At 30.6% G+C, this 19665-nt stretch overlaps 1 protein-coding gene across 1 annotated transcript; it reads left to right on the forward strand.

The window, feature by feature from the left end:
* Window positions 1–3083: 3083 nt before the first annotated feature.
* LOC139485300 (glycine receptor subunit alpha-2-like) lies at window positions 3084–18463 on the forward strand. The gene is made up of 10 exons (XM_071269708.1): window positions 3084–3189; window positions 3832–3920; window positions 5391–5444; window positions 8032–8096; window positions 8928–8995; window positions 10287–10513; window positions 12014–12096; window positions 14044–14175; window positions 15459–15841; window positions 18246–18463. Exons 1-10 carry the CDS (start codon window positions 3181–3183, stop codon window positions 18372–18374), a joined length of 1239 nt encoding a protein of 412 aa, XP_071125809.1. The 5' UTR covers window positions 3084–3180; the 3' UTR covers window positions 18375–18463.
* The last annotated feature ends 1202 nt before the right edge of the window (window positions 18464–19665 follow it).

Below are 19665 nucleotides of genomic sequence, written 5' to 3' on the forward strand. Positions count from 1 at the left end.
CCCGCCACATTATTTATGTAAGTGCCTGTCTCAAGTCAGGAGCCTGTAATTCAGTGGTTGTCGTTTGTTTATGTGTTACATATTTGTTTTTCGTTCATTTTTTACATAAATAAGGCCGTTAGTTTTCTCGTTTGAATTGTTTTACATTGTCTTATCGGGGCCTATTATAGCTGACTATGCGGTATGGGCTTTGCTCATTGTTGAAGGCTGTACGGTGATCTATAGTTGTCAATGTCTGTGTCATTTTAGTTTTTTGTGGATAGTTGTCTCATTGGCAATCATACCACATCTTCTTTTTTATATATTGATATTCGTCTACACAAGACTTTCACATGGCACTCAAATCAACAGTTGGAAGGTAAAATAAAAAACGAGGTCGAAAAACATTAAAAATTTAAGGATTGTTAAAAAAATACGGCTGAGGCAATATGTGCGTGGGGACAGAACAACCTTGAAATGTCGTATTATTTTAAAACAAATTAGTTTTAAAGGAATCTACTGCAGGTATATATTACATTAGTTCTGTTTAGCATAATATACGGAATTTTGTGGCCGCAATGCCCTTCAACTTCGTATTTTATCTGGCTTTATTGTGTTAATATAATACACAATAAATGATTAATCATAAATAAGCGATTCTTCTCCTTCACCAATTGACTCATTTTAATGACCCTCCCAATTAATTCTACTTAGCCTTTTATTCTTCAATATTTTATTATTCTATGTTAACGGTATTATATATAACAGCTTTCCAATTTAAGCAGATGTTTAACTTCCTATTTTATTGGCATCTTAATCCCTAGGGCCTTAAATACATATTATTAAGATCCTTGAATCATTATTTGTCTTGAGAACACAATCAAGAACATATTTACTTAAGTTAAATTGAATACGAATATTGCGTCATTTAAAATCGTTTTCAAATCGATTTCCTTTGAATTTTATTGGGAAAGCATACGGGAATTTGTTCATACGCAATAGTTCCTTGTTTAAAACAAAACTACAATCCAAATAGCCACCAGTTGCTAAAGTTTGGCGGACATATAAAGAAGTTCACAAAAAAACCCGAAACTTAGCATTGTTAACCCACCAAACATCTGAGAAGAACAAAGTTACATTAAAAGATTAAGCAAAGTGAATGTGTGATGTTTTTTGATAGATCAATTACATGCTAGTCTGTATCAAAGGCAATACAGCTTAATTATATATAATCCTATTGGAAAACAGTATCTCTGTTTTCATATTTAAGTTTTCCCATTGTCTGACCTACTCCTCTACAACATCATTTAAAGTTTCGATTTGCATCAATGAATTAAAATATGAATGTGGTTTTTTTTGGGGCGCGGGTTTGCTTGACGCTATTCCTCAGCGGTACGAGCCAGTCAATATTGTATGGTTAAGTTGTGCTTTTTTGAATTATATATAACCAGTTCAAGCTTAGAAATTGTATAGAGAACAGCCATAGCCCCAACAAAATATATTAATTTGTGCTTTATCTATTCACTGCCAAAAACTATTTTGTGCTACCTTTTGCCTTAATGTTCTTTTGTATTACCATAATTTACACAAATATAAAATTTCAATCCTGGTATATATGATGAGTTAATTTGGCTAAAAAATTGGGAAAAATCTAGCTTATGGGATCATTCTTAAGACGTTACTGTCAAATTCTGTCATCACGGATTTGCTTTTATAGACATATTTAAAAAAAACCCACCTATTTTGTCTAATGGTAATGAATGTTTGTTGTAATGGCATCAGGCAATATTATAGTTTTAGTGAAATAACAGGGTCAAATAAGTCCTAAATTGTGCCTTGTCCTTCCTTGTTTCACTGAATTTATTTGTTTTTCACACGAGCATTAATGGTTATTAAAAACACTAACAATTGTAGTAATTCTATATAAAAGCAACTGTCTCTTCATTATAGTGATACCTTTGTCAGTATTATTGTTTGTTTTCTATGCCATTACCATTTAATGTATTTTAAATATCTTTGAATTGTCCATTTCATTACTGTATACAAAAATGAAATATTTAAAACAATTATAGCAATGTATTATAAAAGGGCAGAAGTTTAACATTATATTTTAATGATAAATTTATAGATTTTGATATGCATTGTAATGCCCTTTAAACATTTTGAATAATACAGTAATAAAACACAGGACTTTTCATTTAAATTTCTTTGATTTGCAAGGTTACAAAATATGTTTTTCACTTCATAATGATCGATGTCCAAGGAGGCATTACACTCTTTTATTCCTAAAAGAAAAAAGATTGCGATTGTGAATTGTTCAAACTTACAAGTTGGTATGCTAGACGATAGCATTAGATTCAAAACAGCACGAAGGAAAACTAAACACGATGTTGAACATTATAATTCGAAATGTTGTTTATGCACATTAAAATCGTATATGCCTGGGAGAACCTACGTCTTTAGAGTAAGAATTCAAAATGAAATAAATTGGTCAGCCAGATATGTTTTTTTCGATCAAGAATTATGCTTGACATCATCTTTGAAGTTTTGCACGATTTATAAGTCTTGCTGGAATGTTTTAACTTTGAAAACAAATTTTGATTTGTTGACCTGTTCTTATTTTACGGATTTCATTATCTGAAGCATATAATAAGATTCTGAATATACACCAATGTAACAGAAACGGAAACAAGCCAGCAAAACAAGAATGAATCGAAAAACATATCTAGGAGTCATCTTGCACGAGCATAAAAATTGACAAAAGGTAAAATGATATTAAATATCATATATAAAACTAATAGTCTTTCCCGGAATAACATTACTATTACAATGATTATTAAAAATGCAACCATATGAAAGTGATTAACGTCATACCATGTTCCATTGATATTCAATAAAGAATTTCCACGTTACCAAATAATTAATAATTCAGACTTCTATGAAAATACATACATACTTTAAGCCGTCTCCAATTCAATTATTTAAGATCGATCTTTTTCAACAAATATTGCCGTTTTAATCTATAGAAAATTGCTTAATTTTCAATTATTTTGATAGCTACTACAGGACCTTTTTGTTTAATTTATTGTTATTATGTTTATTTAGTGGTTTAACTATATGTTTAGCATTCCGTTGCAGTACATCATATTTAAGTAACTACAGTTGCATGTTTCAAAAGGAATACTAAGGTCGACTTCATAAATGAAACAGGTTTGTATAATTAGAATTTAATGCAATTTTTTTTTATATAGAACAGTTGCAATTAAAAGTTTTGATTTTATTGGAATAGCGTGTTTTTAAACTGTCATTTTTAAAGAATGCAAGTCTAGTTAAATCAATTACAATTGATGCATCTTTAATAGAAAGGGGTACAAATATGGCTGAAATGGAAAATATGTAACATATAAGAAAACAAAATATTAAGGCTGTTATTTTTCTCTGTCTGAAAGAAGATGATATTTTGTATTTGTAAGTAATGTGATGAAAGCTTTTTATAGGGTCCTTTAAAAAGGAAAATAAAAATCTGTTATTGAATTTGTCATAGGAAAACACTGCAAAGGTTGCAGGTTTGACCAAATAATTTAATAGACGTTTCCTTCGTTTCAGGTTCTTCCCATGTACCACAATTTTCATGATACCATTAACAAACCGATTGATCTGTATATCGTAATTCCGAAAAGTAGTTTAAAAAGCATTATACATTAATGAAAATGTGTATCTGTATCCCAAAGGAGAAACATAAATAGAATTGTTAGAAATTTAAAAGATTTGTAGTGCAAACCATAATTTATCAGTAAAATAATTCTTTTAAGGCTACAAAAGAACTCAATTATAATTGATTTTTGTTTTTAGAATTATTCAATAATGCTTCTAACAACATTAACAATTGCCATATGCATCCACCAGAACATTGCTACATTCGATAGAACAGTATGTCAAAGGTAAGAATGTTATTGCTAATTAATTATGAAAAAACAAGAATTGAAAGGTTTAATAATATTCATAACTTTAATTTACTCACGATCTATCGGAAAAATAATTAGGAGAAGTTTCCTTTTGTCTACAAGAACAGCTAAGTACAGACTTTAACTACCTATTCATCTTGGAACTATTCCGTATTAGAGATTCATATTCTGAAAAAATTGATTAAAATGAACCAAACACAACAGCACAGCTGGGATTTCCGACACTAAACATTTGGCGGGAAAATTCAATTTTGACATTTGAAAATACCGATTTTTTGTGTTATTGAAATTTGATGTTACAAAATGTTAGAAAGTACTATAAATTAAGGAATGTATCTCCCTCGTGCAAAGCTCTGATTCCTTTCGCGAATTTGGCTTTACTTTTTGGACCGTTTGGATTAAAGCTCTTCATCTTTTATATAAGCTTTGGATTTCAAATATTTTGGCCACAAGCATTACTGAAAAGACATGTATTGTCGAAATGCGCATCTGGTGCAGGAAAATCGGTACCTTTAATGTCATTACTACCACTGGTTCGATGCCTCTGCTGGTGGACTGTTAGTCCCCGAGGGTATCACCAGCCCAGTAGCCAGTAATTCGGTACTGGCATGAAAATACCGATTTTTTTGTGTTATTAAAATTTGCTGTTACAAAATGTTAAAAATTATTATAAATTAAGGAATGTATCTCCCTCGTGCAAAGCTCTGATTCCTTTCGTGGATTTGGCTTTACTTTCTGGACCGTTTGGATTATAGCTCTTCGTCTTTTATATAAGCTTTGGATTTCAAATATTTTGGCCACGAGCATCACTGGAGAGACATGTATTGTCGAAATGCGCATCTGGTGCAGGAAAATTGGTACCTTTAATGTTATTCTAATCTCGCTCCCTATTATCTATGTCCACGGAAGAACATATGACAGTCATAATAAATCAAGAAAAAATTGAGTAAAACACACCCTTTATTTGAATTGTACAAGTACATCACAATACTCACATATATGTTGAATGAAAACTAAGAAACGTATACTTTATACAGTCTTACATTTACTGAAAGCAAATTACCAGTACTCTTACTTAAAGATAATAAATAGACATCATACAGTTCTAATATTACTTCCTTTAATTTACTTCTACTTGGAAAAGTCAAACCATAAAAAATGCAAAAATATGAAAAATTATGATTTTTAATGACAGCAACATTTCATTTCATAATGATAGTTACAAATATAAATAAAAATTGCAAGACGTTACAAGTATTAACATAACCATAATTGAGCGATTGGAATAAGACGTATACTGCAAAACAAAAACTCACAACAACTCAAAATCGTGTATGATTTATTCATGACTATCGTACATTCTCATAAAAACGTTTAGCTATATGTAAGACTATTTAGCCGCTGTTCAGTAATATTTTTATCATACATTCTTTTGTTTCAATTTAGTTTTAACAGAACAAAAGACAACACTAGAGTAGAAGGAGAGGATGAAATGATAAGGTAGCTTTATCTTCGATGTCTAGTAAAATTTAAGTTTCCTATGTTGTGTTTTGTATACTGTTGTTTGTCTTATTGTAAGTTGACGTAGTTAGTTTATTTCTATTTATAGGTTAGATTGTCCATTTGGTATCTTTAACTTATATTTATAATGTCAACATACAAATTAACAAATGGTTTATGTACAACTAGCAAATTTGTGATCAATTGTATTGAATAAGTTTAAACTATACGTTAATGATACAGTTACACAACAATGACATGGTTGGTCAAACTGAACTGACTTATTATTTTCAAGTTTACCGATTATTCCCACATACTTGTCATATCAAACATAACAGCTTAAGTCAATATTCGAATCTTATAAATTATTTTAGTGCCATATATATTCTTACGCTAATTTTTTAAGACTTTCCGATATATCTTTGTTTTGGGAAATAAGTACACTTTAAAACAAATCGTTAGCTTCTTAAACTTTGCCTTATGTAGACACATGATGTTATAGGTTTTTAACACATGTGAACATTAAAAAAACAAATTTTTAAAAAAGATAAAATTTGCTAGATTTTTGAATAATGAATGATGTAAGGTATATCTTGGATTTAGTACGAAAAAAGTAAAAACACAAAAATACTGAACTCCGAGGAAAATTCAAAAAGGAAAATCAAAGATCAAAAGGCAAAATCAAAAGTCCAAACACATCAAACGAATGGATAACAACTGTCATATTCCTGACTTGGTACAGGCATTTTCTAATGTAGAAAATGGTGGATTGAACCTGGTTTTATAGCTAGCTAAACCTCTCACTTGTATGACAGTCGCATCAAATTCCATTACATTGTCAACGATGCATGAACAAAACAAACATACTCAAAGAGTAAAAATGTCAAAAATAGGTGTACAACAGTCAATATTGTGTTATCATCTTAATATCACTACATAAACAACAAATGTAACAAAGTAGCACAAAAAGGCATACATCAAATTTAACATTCTCATTTTGCTTTTCTTATACGGCTGAATTTATCTATGTAAAGTCTACCCATAAATGAAAGAAGGTTTTCATTACTGGTGTAAAATTGCGCGTTTGAAATTCGCACAGGAAGACATAAAAATAATTTTGTCGTATGACGGCATACATAAATGCAGACTCACGTAAAGTAGATATAACAAAAACCAGACTTACAGTAAAAATAATAAATAAAATAATAATACGAACTTAAAAGCTAATTTATTCTAAATGAACATTAAACCGAAAAGCTGACTACCAAATGTATGGAACGGCAAATTCAATTAATCTTTCAAATACCAAAGATCTTTTTCAGCGGAATCTTTTTAACTAAATTTAATCTAACTTGGATGGATGAAATAATACTTATTCTTAGGGTATATACAAAAGTTATTTTAGTAAATAGTAAATTAACAATGTTTAAATGCACTGAGAAGATACACAACATATCAAGGAAAACAAATATTTTTTATACGAGTGAGACCGTGTGCGTCGAACGGGTGAGAGTAACATGAATATAAACATAACTCAACAGCAATTATCAGCAATATATAATCTACATAAGTCCAAATATAACTAAATTTAAGGAGTTATTAACTTGAGATTTTGTTGGTTTTTTTGGTGCTAGGTTTTCACGTAAATCACTAAACATTAACGAGTTAAATGGAAATTTTATCCAGAACAATCATCAACAATACGAAATCTTCATATATGCTGTATGGCTGAAATCATTTGATCACTAAAACGAGGCATATAAAAATGCCAATATGCCTAAACCATTGACTAACAATCCAAAAGTTATTGTCCTCCGAACTGTTACTTATTTTCATGTATTTGAAGAACATTTCAAAAACTATTATCAACAGGTAGAAACTGTAAACAGTAGTTTAATCGGCAAAACGAGATGTCCAAAAATGCTAATTTGACAGAAACTTTTAAACCACTGCTTATAGTATGTATTTTTCTAATAACGATATTGTTTTTAACCGAACTCTGCAATTGTCCCTGAAACTTTAATATAGAATATAATACAAAAAAAAAAAAAATGATCAAAGAAACCAATATTATAATTTTGTACCTCAGTTTACCCAGTTTTGTCTGCAAACAACCCATCACCAACGCTAGAATCAGAACATTTGGTCAGAAGAAATATTGTCGTAAATGTTATTAAGGTACTTATTAAAATATAAAATTGGCAATTTATTTTGCAAAGTGAGGGACTCAGGCTGTAATGTGTTTTTAGTTAAATTATATAACTGGTGAAAATAAAGTCATCATAGATACCAGGATAAAATTTTGTTTTTTCACCAGGCGCGCGTTTTGTCTACAAAAGACTCATCAGTGACGCTCGAATCCAAAAAAGTTAAAAAAGCCAAAAAAAGTACGAAGTTGAAAGGCATTGAGGACTCAAGTTCCTCAAAGATAATCTATCCCCGAGGTAGAAAAGTAGCAACTTTGCAACTGAAATGTGGTAAACATTCTTTTATATCTCATCTATCTGAAATATACTATTTGTACAAACTACGGCATAAAACAATGTTATTTTTACAAGGACATTTTCATATCATAATTGTTTTAAAGGGAGAGCATAATAAAGAACATCCTATCAAGATACGACAAAAGGTACCCACCACGGTATAATTCAGGTACGTACGGAAGAGCATATTATGTTAAAACACTCTAACACAACACTTATCGAAACTATATAATGCAGTGTATTTAAACAGTCCAACACACATTCATGTTATCAAATAACCTTTTAACAGACCGTTTTATCCGCTCGAATATGGCTTGACCGTTATGAATTATCGTGTAACAGATGACCACCGATATGTTCCAATTGTCGTAACCACAAACCAGGCCTATTTTTTTATTGTGACATAACCAAATGAAACTTTTCATTGGATTTGTACTAGCATGAGCAACACAGCTTGAGTCACATATGGTATTCAATCTATAGTTTTGTAAGTAGGGTGTTATGAACGTTTTCGTTGTGTTGTTTTGTCATTTGCCAATTCCTTATTCGACGTATGTGTTTTGAATGTCGTCATGGTATCTTCCTCCTCTTCTGTAAACGCAATTCCAGGCATAATAATACGTCCTTCAAATATATTTCTTTAAAAATTCTTGCTTTTAAGTCTCTTTCGTCAAAAGTACCTCTCTACTTCAGAATGAAATCGATTCGTATTATAAAAAGCTAGCTACGGGATATCACATTAAATGATATATATGAAACGACACGATAAGTCATGTTCCATTTTGAAACAATTAAACATGTACCTCAAGTGAGGTCAGCTTTAATAAAGAACATATATATTATTTTCCGTTTTTTTGTTTGTTTCTCAAGCACAATACTAAAATAAGTTAAGTGTTGGCTTCCAACTTTGGTATCCAATTTTAGAAATAAAATAGACTAAAAATTGCGATGTTACCAGAATCTTATTTATTGCCTGATTTTTTTCCCATGCATTTCGCAGAAATTCCAACAGAGGTCAAAGTACAAATGTATGTTGTTGGTGTATTTGGAATTGACGAATCTGAAATGGTAAGTATTATACAGTCCTAGATCCATGCACAAGAAAGTAAAAATTTCATATATTCTCTCAATTATAAAATGGTTAAGTAGTGCTATAAATCTATCATTTCATACTGATAAGGCGACCGATAATATTACTTAAAAAACAGAAGTTTCAAACACAAAATTGTTACTTTAAAAGTTTTAGGAAAATGCACAGGCACATGTGGGGATTATCACCTATTTTGTTTTTAATTTTTTTTATGTGTTTTATTTTTATTTTGGAAATATTCTTTGATGTTGTTTATCCTGACTTTCAAAATTTATTGCAAAACTAATTATTTTCAAAAGCTTTTTTAAATACATCTATTGCAATTTATTGAAGAAAAAAAAAATTCGTAAAAAATATCAAAATCACATATAATGAAAAAAAGATACTTTTCTTGATTGGTATTGGTATTGTGTATTTCATTTTTATCCCTTCTTGCAACTGTTGTCACCTGTAAATTTAGAGAGAAACCATGTGGTATCTGTGAACTAACATAATATAATTGATGTGACAGTAATTTGAAAATACGGTGTTTTCTAAGTGGTGCAGGAGATAAGTTCACTTTTTATTCAACATCATTTTGATGCAAATTCTTGGGCTTAGTTCATAGACTGTATAGAAAAATATGTGTAATGTGTTTTGATAATAATAACAACTGCACCAACAATACGCTTATATTTGATATATCAATAAAAGTAACTGTCGACCAACAGAATATGCCAACCTAACACACAAATATGATAACTCGGCTAAAAGTTTTGAAAATATTTGATAGAACTTTATAATCTGTGAAGATACGTACTCAATAAGCAGGACAAGAAGGATGAAAAAGAATTAATATATGTTTCTCCAAGAGAAGAAAAAAAATCGAAAGATAATTTTGGTACATTTTAACATTCAATTTTTCATTTAAAGGGTTTTCGAATTAAAAAAAAAATAATAGATGTTCTCTGCGTTAAAGAATGAAACAATATCATTTATATAACAGGCATATTAATTATATTGTTTTAAAATCGATGTACATGATATGGAATTCGTTAATCAACTCTTAAACACATTTTCTAATATCTATTGTTGAAAAATGAGTGCAAATTAGAACAAAACTTTAATCTATTTACTTATAATGTACACACTTAATCTTTTTGTAAATTGGTCTAAGTGCATCATTTCATTTAAGCGTGCATGATGTAAAAAGCATAAAGACATAAAAGTACGTATTTCAAAGTCACTTGCATTTGTTCTTTATTAATTATGTGAATTTTAATTAAACAGAAATTTTCTATGAGTATGTACCTTAGACAAAATTGGATAGACCCACGACTGAAGTTTTCTGCTCCTCCAGAAATCAGCAAAATTGAACTGGATCACTCTATTCAAGAGTGTATATGGGTTCCTGATTTATCATTCATGACTGACATGGATACAAAAATTCATGATGTTACTGTGCCTAACAAGATGATGTTTCTTCACCCGAATGGTTTTGTATCGTATAGTTTAAGGTATGAAATTGTATGAGCAAAATATCTGAGCTCCAAGATAATTCATTAGTCCATAAACAAATTCAGGCGCTCGACTACATCAACCAACGGCTATCAACTGAAAAACACCTGGTTTAGTATAAGCATACGTAGTAATTAGACATCTAATAAAACCTTATAAATATATATATTAAACATATGAGTCATATCGGATATATATCAATATAACAATTATCTACAAATTTAACTGTGTGACAACACGTATTTGTAACTGTATTATTATTATTACAATTTTTCTATAGCGCTAAATCTAAAACAATATTACTCAAAGCGCTTTACATCACATGTTAAACGAAATATACACACAGACAGTGATAAAAATATAAAACATGAACACACAAAATAAATATTTAAGTGTTAAAACTTTCCTAGATAAAAGGATTAATAATGTGGAAATTTTTACAAAAAAGTGGAATATATATATCAATGAATCAAAATAAAATTATACTGAATAAAGTTGGTAAAATAAAATAGCCAAAAAAGTCTAAAATAAGATTGCTATTAAAAATTATCAAATATAAGTTAAAAATGTATGACAGAAGTTCTCCAAACGTATAGTTTAGATAATACACACAGCCGAAAAAAATGCACAAATCCTCTGAAAGTAAGTCCAAAAAGAAAAATGTACCTTCAACTGCTTTGAGTTTGTTTTTGTTTTATTGTAATAGTTTAAGACGTAACAGTCCACTGAAAGACATGTCAACCTCCCGATGCAATAACAATATTTCCACTCCAAGCAAGGCAGTCTTACTCCTTATAATGCCGTGTGCTAACGAAAACGTAGAAAATACCAAATATTAAATTTTTGTTTTGACCTGGTCGGGATTTTAACTAACAACATTTGACACTTGAGACGATTGAGGTACCATGAGAGAATCAATGGTAACAGTGAAAAATGAGTCCAAACCATGTCTCATCTGATAAACTATGGCTGCACAGACCAACATCATACACAACGATATACGTTGTGTGTAGTTACTGTGGTAACACAACCTGAACTGTATCCAGATGCTATACCAATAGACTTATTTTGTTTTATCTTGAAGCATCCACTGATATCGTATTATCTTCAAAAAATTTATCAAACTTAAAGGCAAGAAACGCTCGACATACAATGTGAGAACAACGTTGAATATTAAGTGTAAATTTTTATATTTTTGTTTGCGTCTGTCCCAAGTTAGGAGCCTCTGGACTTTGTTTTATATTTTAGTGTTTTTTTTAAGTTTAGTTTATCTATATGTTTTGAAGTTTGTGCCATTTTCACTAAATTAGTTATCAGAAGATGTGATATGAGTGCCAATGAGACAACTCTCAATCTCTCTTTTAGTGGCCCTGAGCTGTTTTCTGCCCTTCAGTTGGGTTCAAGTTCCCCATTTTCATTCTCAACGTAATTCATTATATTTTCATTTTATTTGATTATATTACTATAATTTTACTACAACGATTTATCTAAATTTGTAGAGTAACTGGAACATTTACTTGTTTCATGCAGTTACAAACGTTTCCATTTGATGAACAGTCATGCGTATTGGAGATGGAAAGCTGTAAGTATAATTATATTGATATTCCAAACGTGAGGTTCTTAATTGTAGATATTTACTGAAATTGTATTTATATGATTATTCAATTGTTTTGTAGTGATATTCTTCGACATAGTAAGTAAACCTATTTACAAATGTTTTTTTTTGTCAATTCAAAGAAAGTTGATACAATATATTTACACTAAAATCAATAAGGATAACTTTATATCCAAGAATTTAACTTTGTACAACCTTGCGAAATGTGTTGATATATCCCAAAATTGGATAGAGGATAACATTGCTTTTAAAAGTCACTGATGATTCATTTTCAAAAGCCTTTAAATCATTACTGATCAATAGAAGATTTGATGTGCCACATTGCAGGACTAAGAATTCTTGAAATGGGTTATTTTCATAAGTTCAACTCAGTTTATAATAGTTAGTATTCTAACTGAAAATTTTGACCGAATATAATAGATGAAATGATTTTGACATATTTGTATTACAATTTTACTGCTGTTGTAAATATATGTTAAACATGTGAGAACGAGGTTAACATTGTTTACCGAAAGTATTGTTCATAGGATACTAAAATATGATATTTTGCTCCTACATAACAGAGAAATGTGACAGAATTCCTAATTTTACGATCGGAAACTAAAAGATTACAAACTCGTTGCCTCTTTCGTAAAGTTTTTGTTACCAGATTTGTTCTTCATTTTTTTTCTTAATCTGAGTAAACTTAAAACCATGAAATTACTAGCTTTCGTTCAGACATCTTTAGAAAATAAAATTTACGCTTTTGTTGGCCTAGTTTCGTTTTGTATTATACTTACATTAATACCATCTAAGAAATATATTTGTATCTTTCTTTGAATATACAATTAAAATGTTTGTGTAGAGGGTGATATGGAACTTTTGATTGAATACAATTTGTCAAATACTACATTGTGCGTGTAGTAGACATTAACTCTAAGCTCTGTATTTCATTATAAAATAATTTTGACAAATATGAAGTGAAGACATTAAAAACCTTATTGCTATTAAGCTGTTTTATGAAATATATGTAATTTGGAATTTGGAAGTTTAATTAGGCAAATGGCATGACAAAGTAAAAATGCAAACCTTTGTTAAATAAAGGCAACAGTGGTGTACCGCTGTTCGAAATTCATTAAACCGATTGAGAAAAAAATAAATCCGGGTTACAAACTAAAACCGAAGGAAACACATCAAATAAAAGAGAACTACGACACAAAAGAAACACAACATTAAAATGTAACATACACAGAAACGAAATATAATATAACAATGGTCATTTTCCTGACTTGGTACAGGACATTTTACATAAAAAAAATGGTGGGTTAAACCAGGTTTTGTGGCATACCAAACCGCCCGATTTAATGGCAATGTTAAAAATAACATTAAAACGACAACATTGCATGACAGGACTACAATACAAATAAATAGGAGAAAATATAGGACAGAGAAACACACGAATGATAGCTAACAAAAGGTACCAGGTTTAAAATTTAATACACCACACGTGCGTTTCGTCCACACAAGACTAACCAGTGACGCTCAGATGAAAAAAAGTTTGAAATCCAAAGCAAGTACAAAGTTGAAAAGTACTGAGTACAAAAAGTTCCCTTAAGTTGTGACCAATACGGCTAGGGTTGTCTGCCTGGGATAAGAACATCTTTATTATTTAGAATGATTCATACTTTTACAAACAGTAAATTTTATAAAATGACTATATAATAGATATACATAATAAAACCAAAGTGGTAACTAACTACAGAATAAAAACGGAAACATTACATAAAACAACCTAAATACCAGCACATAAAAATTCACAGCCGATTTAGAAAAAGCCAGTTCAATGCACACAGTGACGTCACATTTGAATTTCTAAAACGATTTCCAAAAAGTAATCAGGTAATTTAATTACCTTTACTTTGATTGCTTTTTCAGATGGGTTTTCAGCATCTACAGTTAGTTTACGGTGGATGGAACCTGCTATGACATTGAAAGATGGTATTGTTAACAGTCAATTTACTATAAAAGCATCTGAATCATATACGTGTGATAAGGAATATCCATCAGGTAAAATTATGTAATTTTTTAATTTATTTGAACATTATATATAAATAAAAAATGAAACATGCTAAATGTACTGTGGATTCATTCTCATTCGTGAGATTCCAATTGTCTCGGATTTCGTGGGTACAGGTGAACCATGAAGTTAAATGTCCAACCAATAACATTTTTTTTAACCACGAAATTAAATATTCACGAACATGAACATTTTCCTTAATCCACCAAAGTTGGTACCCGTGAAGTATATAAATCCTAATTATTTATAACTTTTAATTGTAAAAAAAAGCCAACCCAGAAAGTATTAACAAAACGTGTTGCTCAGTCTTCAGTTTTGCAGATTGGATTTTGTTTACTGTTGTTTTTCTTTCGTCATTTTGTTTTGCCACAGCATTGCCAATTTGAGATGGCTTTATTTGTTCTTTATATTTCATTTTAGTATTTTTTGCTCTCTGTAATACCGAGCCCCGAAGTAAAATTAGTATTTTTTTACTCTCTCTTATACCGATCCCTGAAGTAAATTTAATAATGGAGAATTCTATAAAAGAGCCCCACATATTAAGGCGTAGTAATTTTTTACAATTAGTATAGTAAGTCATAACGTACTTTAATATACGTTTCAACCATCACTAGGTAATACGTTATCCTAATGAGTAAAATGAATTAGACATTTGATTTGAAAATATCTTCCTGCTCTAATCTAAGGTCTAAGATGGTCTTTTCAGCTCTTTTTAACCACTTGAAAAAAGATTTATTTTCACTTTCAAATGACAAATGGAAATCCTTGACAAAGTAAAAGTGGAAAATGTGATCATCTACAGAAATTCAAGAAGGAAGATGTCATGCATTTTTAGTTTTTGAATTTTGAATTTCTTCAAAAATTGTGATCGTTGCGGTGACAGATGTAGGTGTACTCCAAAGTGGCACTTTTATCAATTAAAAAATGCACAACCGAATGATATGCAGGTTTTACATTTTTTTTATCGGTTTGCCTCTCCAAACTTTATTTAATCCAAATTCTATAAGAATGTCAGGTAGCACTCCTGTTCTCAAGGTGTCTACCAAGAAAAGTTAAAGTGATGAAAATTAATGCATTGCATCGGATGAGTACTAAATATTGACAATAACTTGAACAAAATGATTAACCTTGTAAAATGATGTTCAAAACGTTTAATCGGAAATTCGACTTGTTGCTTACAGTTATTTTTGGCCTTGTTTGATGGTTATTTATTCGTTATCATTAGGTACTAATGAAGACGTCGACTAATAAAATATTTCTGAATAATTTGTAGGAAACTATACATGTATTGGTGTCAACGTAAATCTGACGAGGCAGTATGGATTTTATCTAATTCAAGTTTATGCACCATCAGCATTGATAGTTGTGCTTTCATGGGTTTCATTTTGGTTGAATACTGACGCTATACCAGCTAGAGTATCCCTCGGCATTCTAACAGTATTGTCAGTGTCCACTAATGGTCATTTCAGTGTAGGCTTAACACAACGTGTATCATATGTGAGGGCCATAGACGTATGGAATGTTGTGTGTTTGTTGTTTGTTTTCGGTGCAATGATAGAATACGCATATGTCGCAATGATCGAACGAGTTGAAGAAAGGAGAACAGTTGAACGAATAGGAATAATTGGAAACAACCATAAGATATTTAATGAACAGGTATTTTTTTTTTAATCTTTTATGATGTAAATTTGTTTTAGTCATAATAACATTTTTTTTAATATTACATCTAGTAATGGTAATCATAATGGGTTAAGAAAATCTACATATATGAAAATAAGGAATTGTTATATAAAAGCGCTTATTGTGTGTGTTTTGTTTTAAGCTTAATATGTACTAATTATATAGTAGTTAGTGTGGACAGTTGTATTCAATAGGACAGCTGTAATGAGTGAGCGAGGCGAGGTCAGTTGTCGCACGGGATACGGACAGCCCATGTATCATGATTATGACAAGTTCTTTAATATAAGTTATATGGTTCTCTATTTTTCCCGTACGGTTGGTAAAATGCAAAGTAGGTGAGGAGTTATTTCACCCGTTTAAATGGAAACAAACATTCACCCATATCTGAAACAATATTGAAATATGATTGATAAGAAGTAAGCTATACAAGAATATTCGATTTACAAATACAAAATATGCATTTTAAGATGAAAAGACATTAAAAATTGTCGACACTATATGTTTAAATTATGTCTGCATACACATTTAAGATGTCTTTTTGAAATAATGCTAACAACGAGATAACAAATAATGGCCAAGGTCAACACCAAAGAACTGAATCAATAAAATTGAGAATGGAAATGGGGAATGTGTCAAAGAGACAACAACCCGACCAAATAAAAAAACAACAGCAGAGGGTCACTAACAGGTCTTCAATGTAGCAAAAAATTCCCGCACCCGGATGCGTCCTTCAGCTGGCCTCTAAACAAATATATACTAGTCCAGTGATAATGAACGCCATACTAATTTCCAAATTGTACACAAGAAACTAAAATTAAAATAATACAAGACTAACAAAGGCCAGAGGCTCCTGACTTGGGACAGGCGCAAAAATGCGGCGGGGTTAAACATGTTTGTGAGATCTCAACCCTCCCCCTATACCTCTAACCAATGTAGAAAAGTAAACGCATAACAATACGCACATTAAAATTCAGTTCAAGAGAAGTCCGAGTCTGATGTCAGAAGATGTAACCAAAGAAAATAAAAAAAAAGACAATAATACATAAATAACAACAGACTACTAGCAGTTAACTGACGTGCCAGCTCCAGACTTCAATTAAATCGATTGAAAGATTATGTCTTCATCATATGAATATCAGGCACAATCCTTCCCGTGAAGGGTTTTATATTATACCATCATAACATATATGAGAAGAACATAACCCGTGTCATGCCAACAACTGTTTTTAGAATAAATGTGTTTAGTTCCGATGCAAAGACCTTATCAGTGACTCAATATTAACGCCAAAATATGCAATCTTTAATGACTTGACAACAGTATCGTAATTATATCCCTTCTTAATAAGTCTATTCAAAGGTTTTGTAAGTTTCTGAGGTGAATACTGACACCTTTGTGCTTTATAAAGAATATTTCCATAAAAAATTGGATGTGAAATACCTGAGCGTATTAGAAGTCTGCATGTTGAGCTATATTTACGAATGATGTCTTTATACCGATGATAAAATTTAGTAAATGTTTTGACTAGTTTGTGATATCGAAAACCCTGGTGTAATAATTTTTCAGTAATACATAAATTTCTCTCGTTAAAATCTAACAAAAAGACTCCTGACTTGGGACAGGCGCAAAACTGCGGCGGGGTTAAACATGTTTATGAGATCTCAATCCTCCACCTATACCTCTAGCCAGTGCAGAAAAGTAAACGCATAACAATACACACATTAAGATTCAGTTCAAGAGAGATCCGAGTCTGATGTCAGAAGATGTAACCAAAGAAAATAAACAAAATGTCAATAATACATAAATAACATCAGACTGCTAACAGTTAACTGACATGCCAGCTCCAGACTTCAATTAAATCGATTGAAAGATTATGTCTTCATCATATGAATATCAGGCACAATCCTTCCCGTGAAGGGTTTTATATTATACCATCATAACATATATGAGAAGAATATTACCCGTGTTATGCCAACACCTGGTTTTCAAATAAATGTGTTTAGTTACGATGCAAAGACCCTATACGTGAATCAATATTAACGCCAAAATATGCAATCTTTTATGACCTGACAACAGTATCGTAACTATATCCCTTCTTAATAAGTCTATTTAAAGGTTGTGTTAGTTTCTGAGGTTAATACTGAAATTTTTGTGCTTTATAAAGAATATTTCCATAAAATATTTGATGTGAAATACCTGAACGTATAAGAAGTCTGCATGTTGAGCTATATTTACGAATCATGTCCTTATACCGATGATAAAATTTAGTAAATGTTTTGACTAGTTTGTGATATCGAAAACTAATGAACGGCTCCTCAAAGGGTATTTAAATCTATAATGTTTCAAAACTAATCTATATCTGCTGTTTTGTTTGTTGATTAGGTTCCGAATGCCAAGGAAGACACGAAGAAGAAGAATAGTGCAAGATCTATTGACAAATTATCAAGAGCTGTTTTCCCGCTTGTTTTTGTGATATTTAATGTCATATATTGGCTTTATTATATGACATAACATCACATTAGTTTTATTCATGTTATATTGATAATTAGCAGTAGTATTAATTGTATTGGTCATTTGAAATTATTAAAGTTATGCTTCAATTCGTGTTTCTTAAGAAACAACAAACTTATTTATGGCCATCGAAGACGGAGTTATGTGAATATTTTTTTTTTATATTTAAAAATACTAAATTTATGTTAAACAGAATTTCAAAAGATATGACAAATAAGCGAGAACTCATGTTTTCAAAGCAAAAAATTACTTGTGACGACAAATTGATGATATTTAGTAATAAACTTGGCAAACCTAACTTGATATTTCAACTTATAAGTCGTAAATAAACTAACAAACTCATGTAAAAAAAAATAAAAAAAATTGTCAAAAGTTAAACTACAGTACAACAAACACAACAAAGACAACTTAACACTGAAACGAACCCCCACACAAACAGGGGTTGATCGCAGGTGCTCAGGAACAATTGTCCTAATATGAGAATTTATCGAGTCGATAAAATTTATATCGGGTGAGGCGAAGCCAAACCCGATTTGAATTTAATTGACCCGATAAATTCCGTATTAGAACAATTACAGACTGTGTTACGAATTTATCCTGATTATTTTATATCTCAAATTAATATATCTAAATTCACTTATTATGTCAGTATCAACCAAAAGTATTTAGAAATTTATTATGTCAATGGTGTAAAGGAGATAATTCCAATTGACGTAAGAAAAACGTGTACTGAAATTTATAAGGACAATATCAGCCAATCAAATTGCGAAAAATTACTCTAAATCAAGATAATAGTGTTGCTAATGTTCATATGAACCCGGTCTTAAGTCTTATTCGGTAGATCACATATCGGGAAAAGGAGATGGAAATGTTGTTACAACAATTGGAACATACAAGTTATAATCTGCGAAACTGATTTTCCATAACGCCAACAAACTCGTGATGGTGTCGGTAAATAAAGGCAACAAAAGTATACTGCTGTCCAATAGTAAACGATTAATCGAAAACAAAACCGGGTTACAAACTTAAATCGACGGAAACATATAAACTGTAGGAGGAAAATACAGAACTCCGAAGCAATTCAAAACGAAAAGAACTTATCAAATAGCAAAATCAAATAAAAAAAAAAACATCAATCGAATGGACAACAACTGTCATATTCCTGACTTGATGAAGGCATTTTCAAATGTAGAAAATGGTGAATTAAACCTGGTTTTGAAGCGCTAAACATTTTACTTGTATGACAGCCGCTTCAAATTCAATTATATTGACAACGATGTGTGAACTTAAC

Source organism: Mytilus edulis, chromosome 8, assembly GCF_963676685.1.
Source record: "Mytilus edulis chromosome 8, xbMytEdul2.2, whole genome shotgun sequence".
NCBI lineage: Eukaryota > Metazoa > Mollusca > Bivalvia > Mytilida > Mytilidae > Mytilus > Mytilus edulis.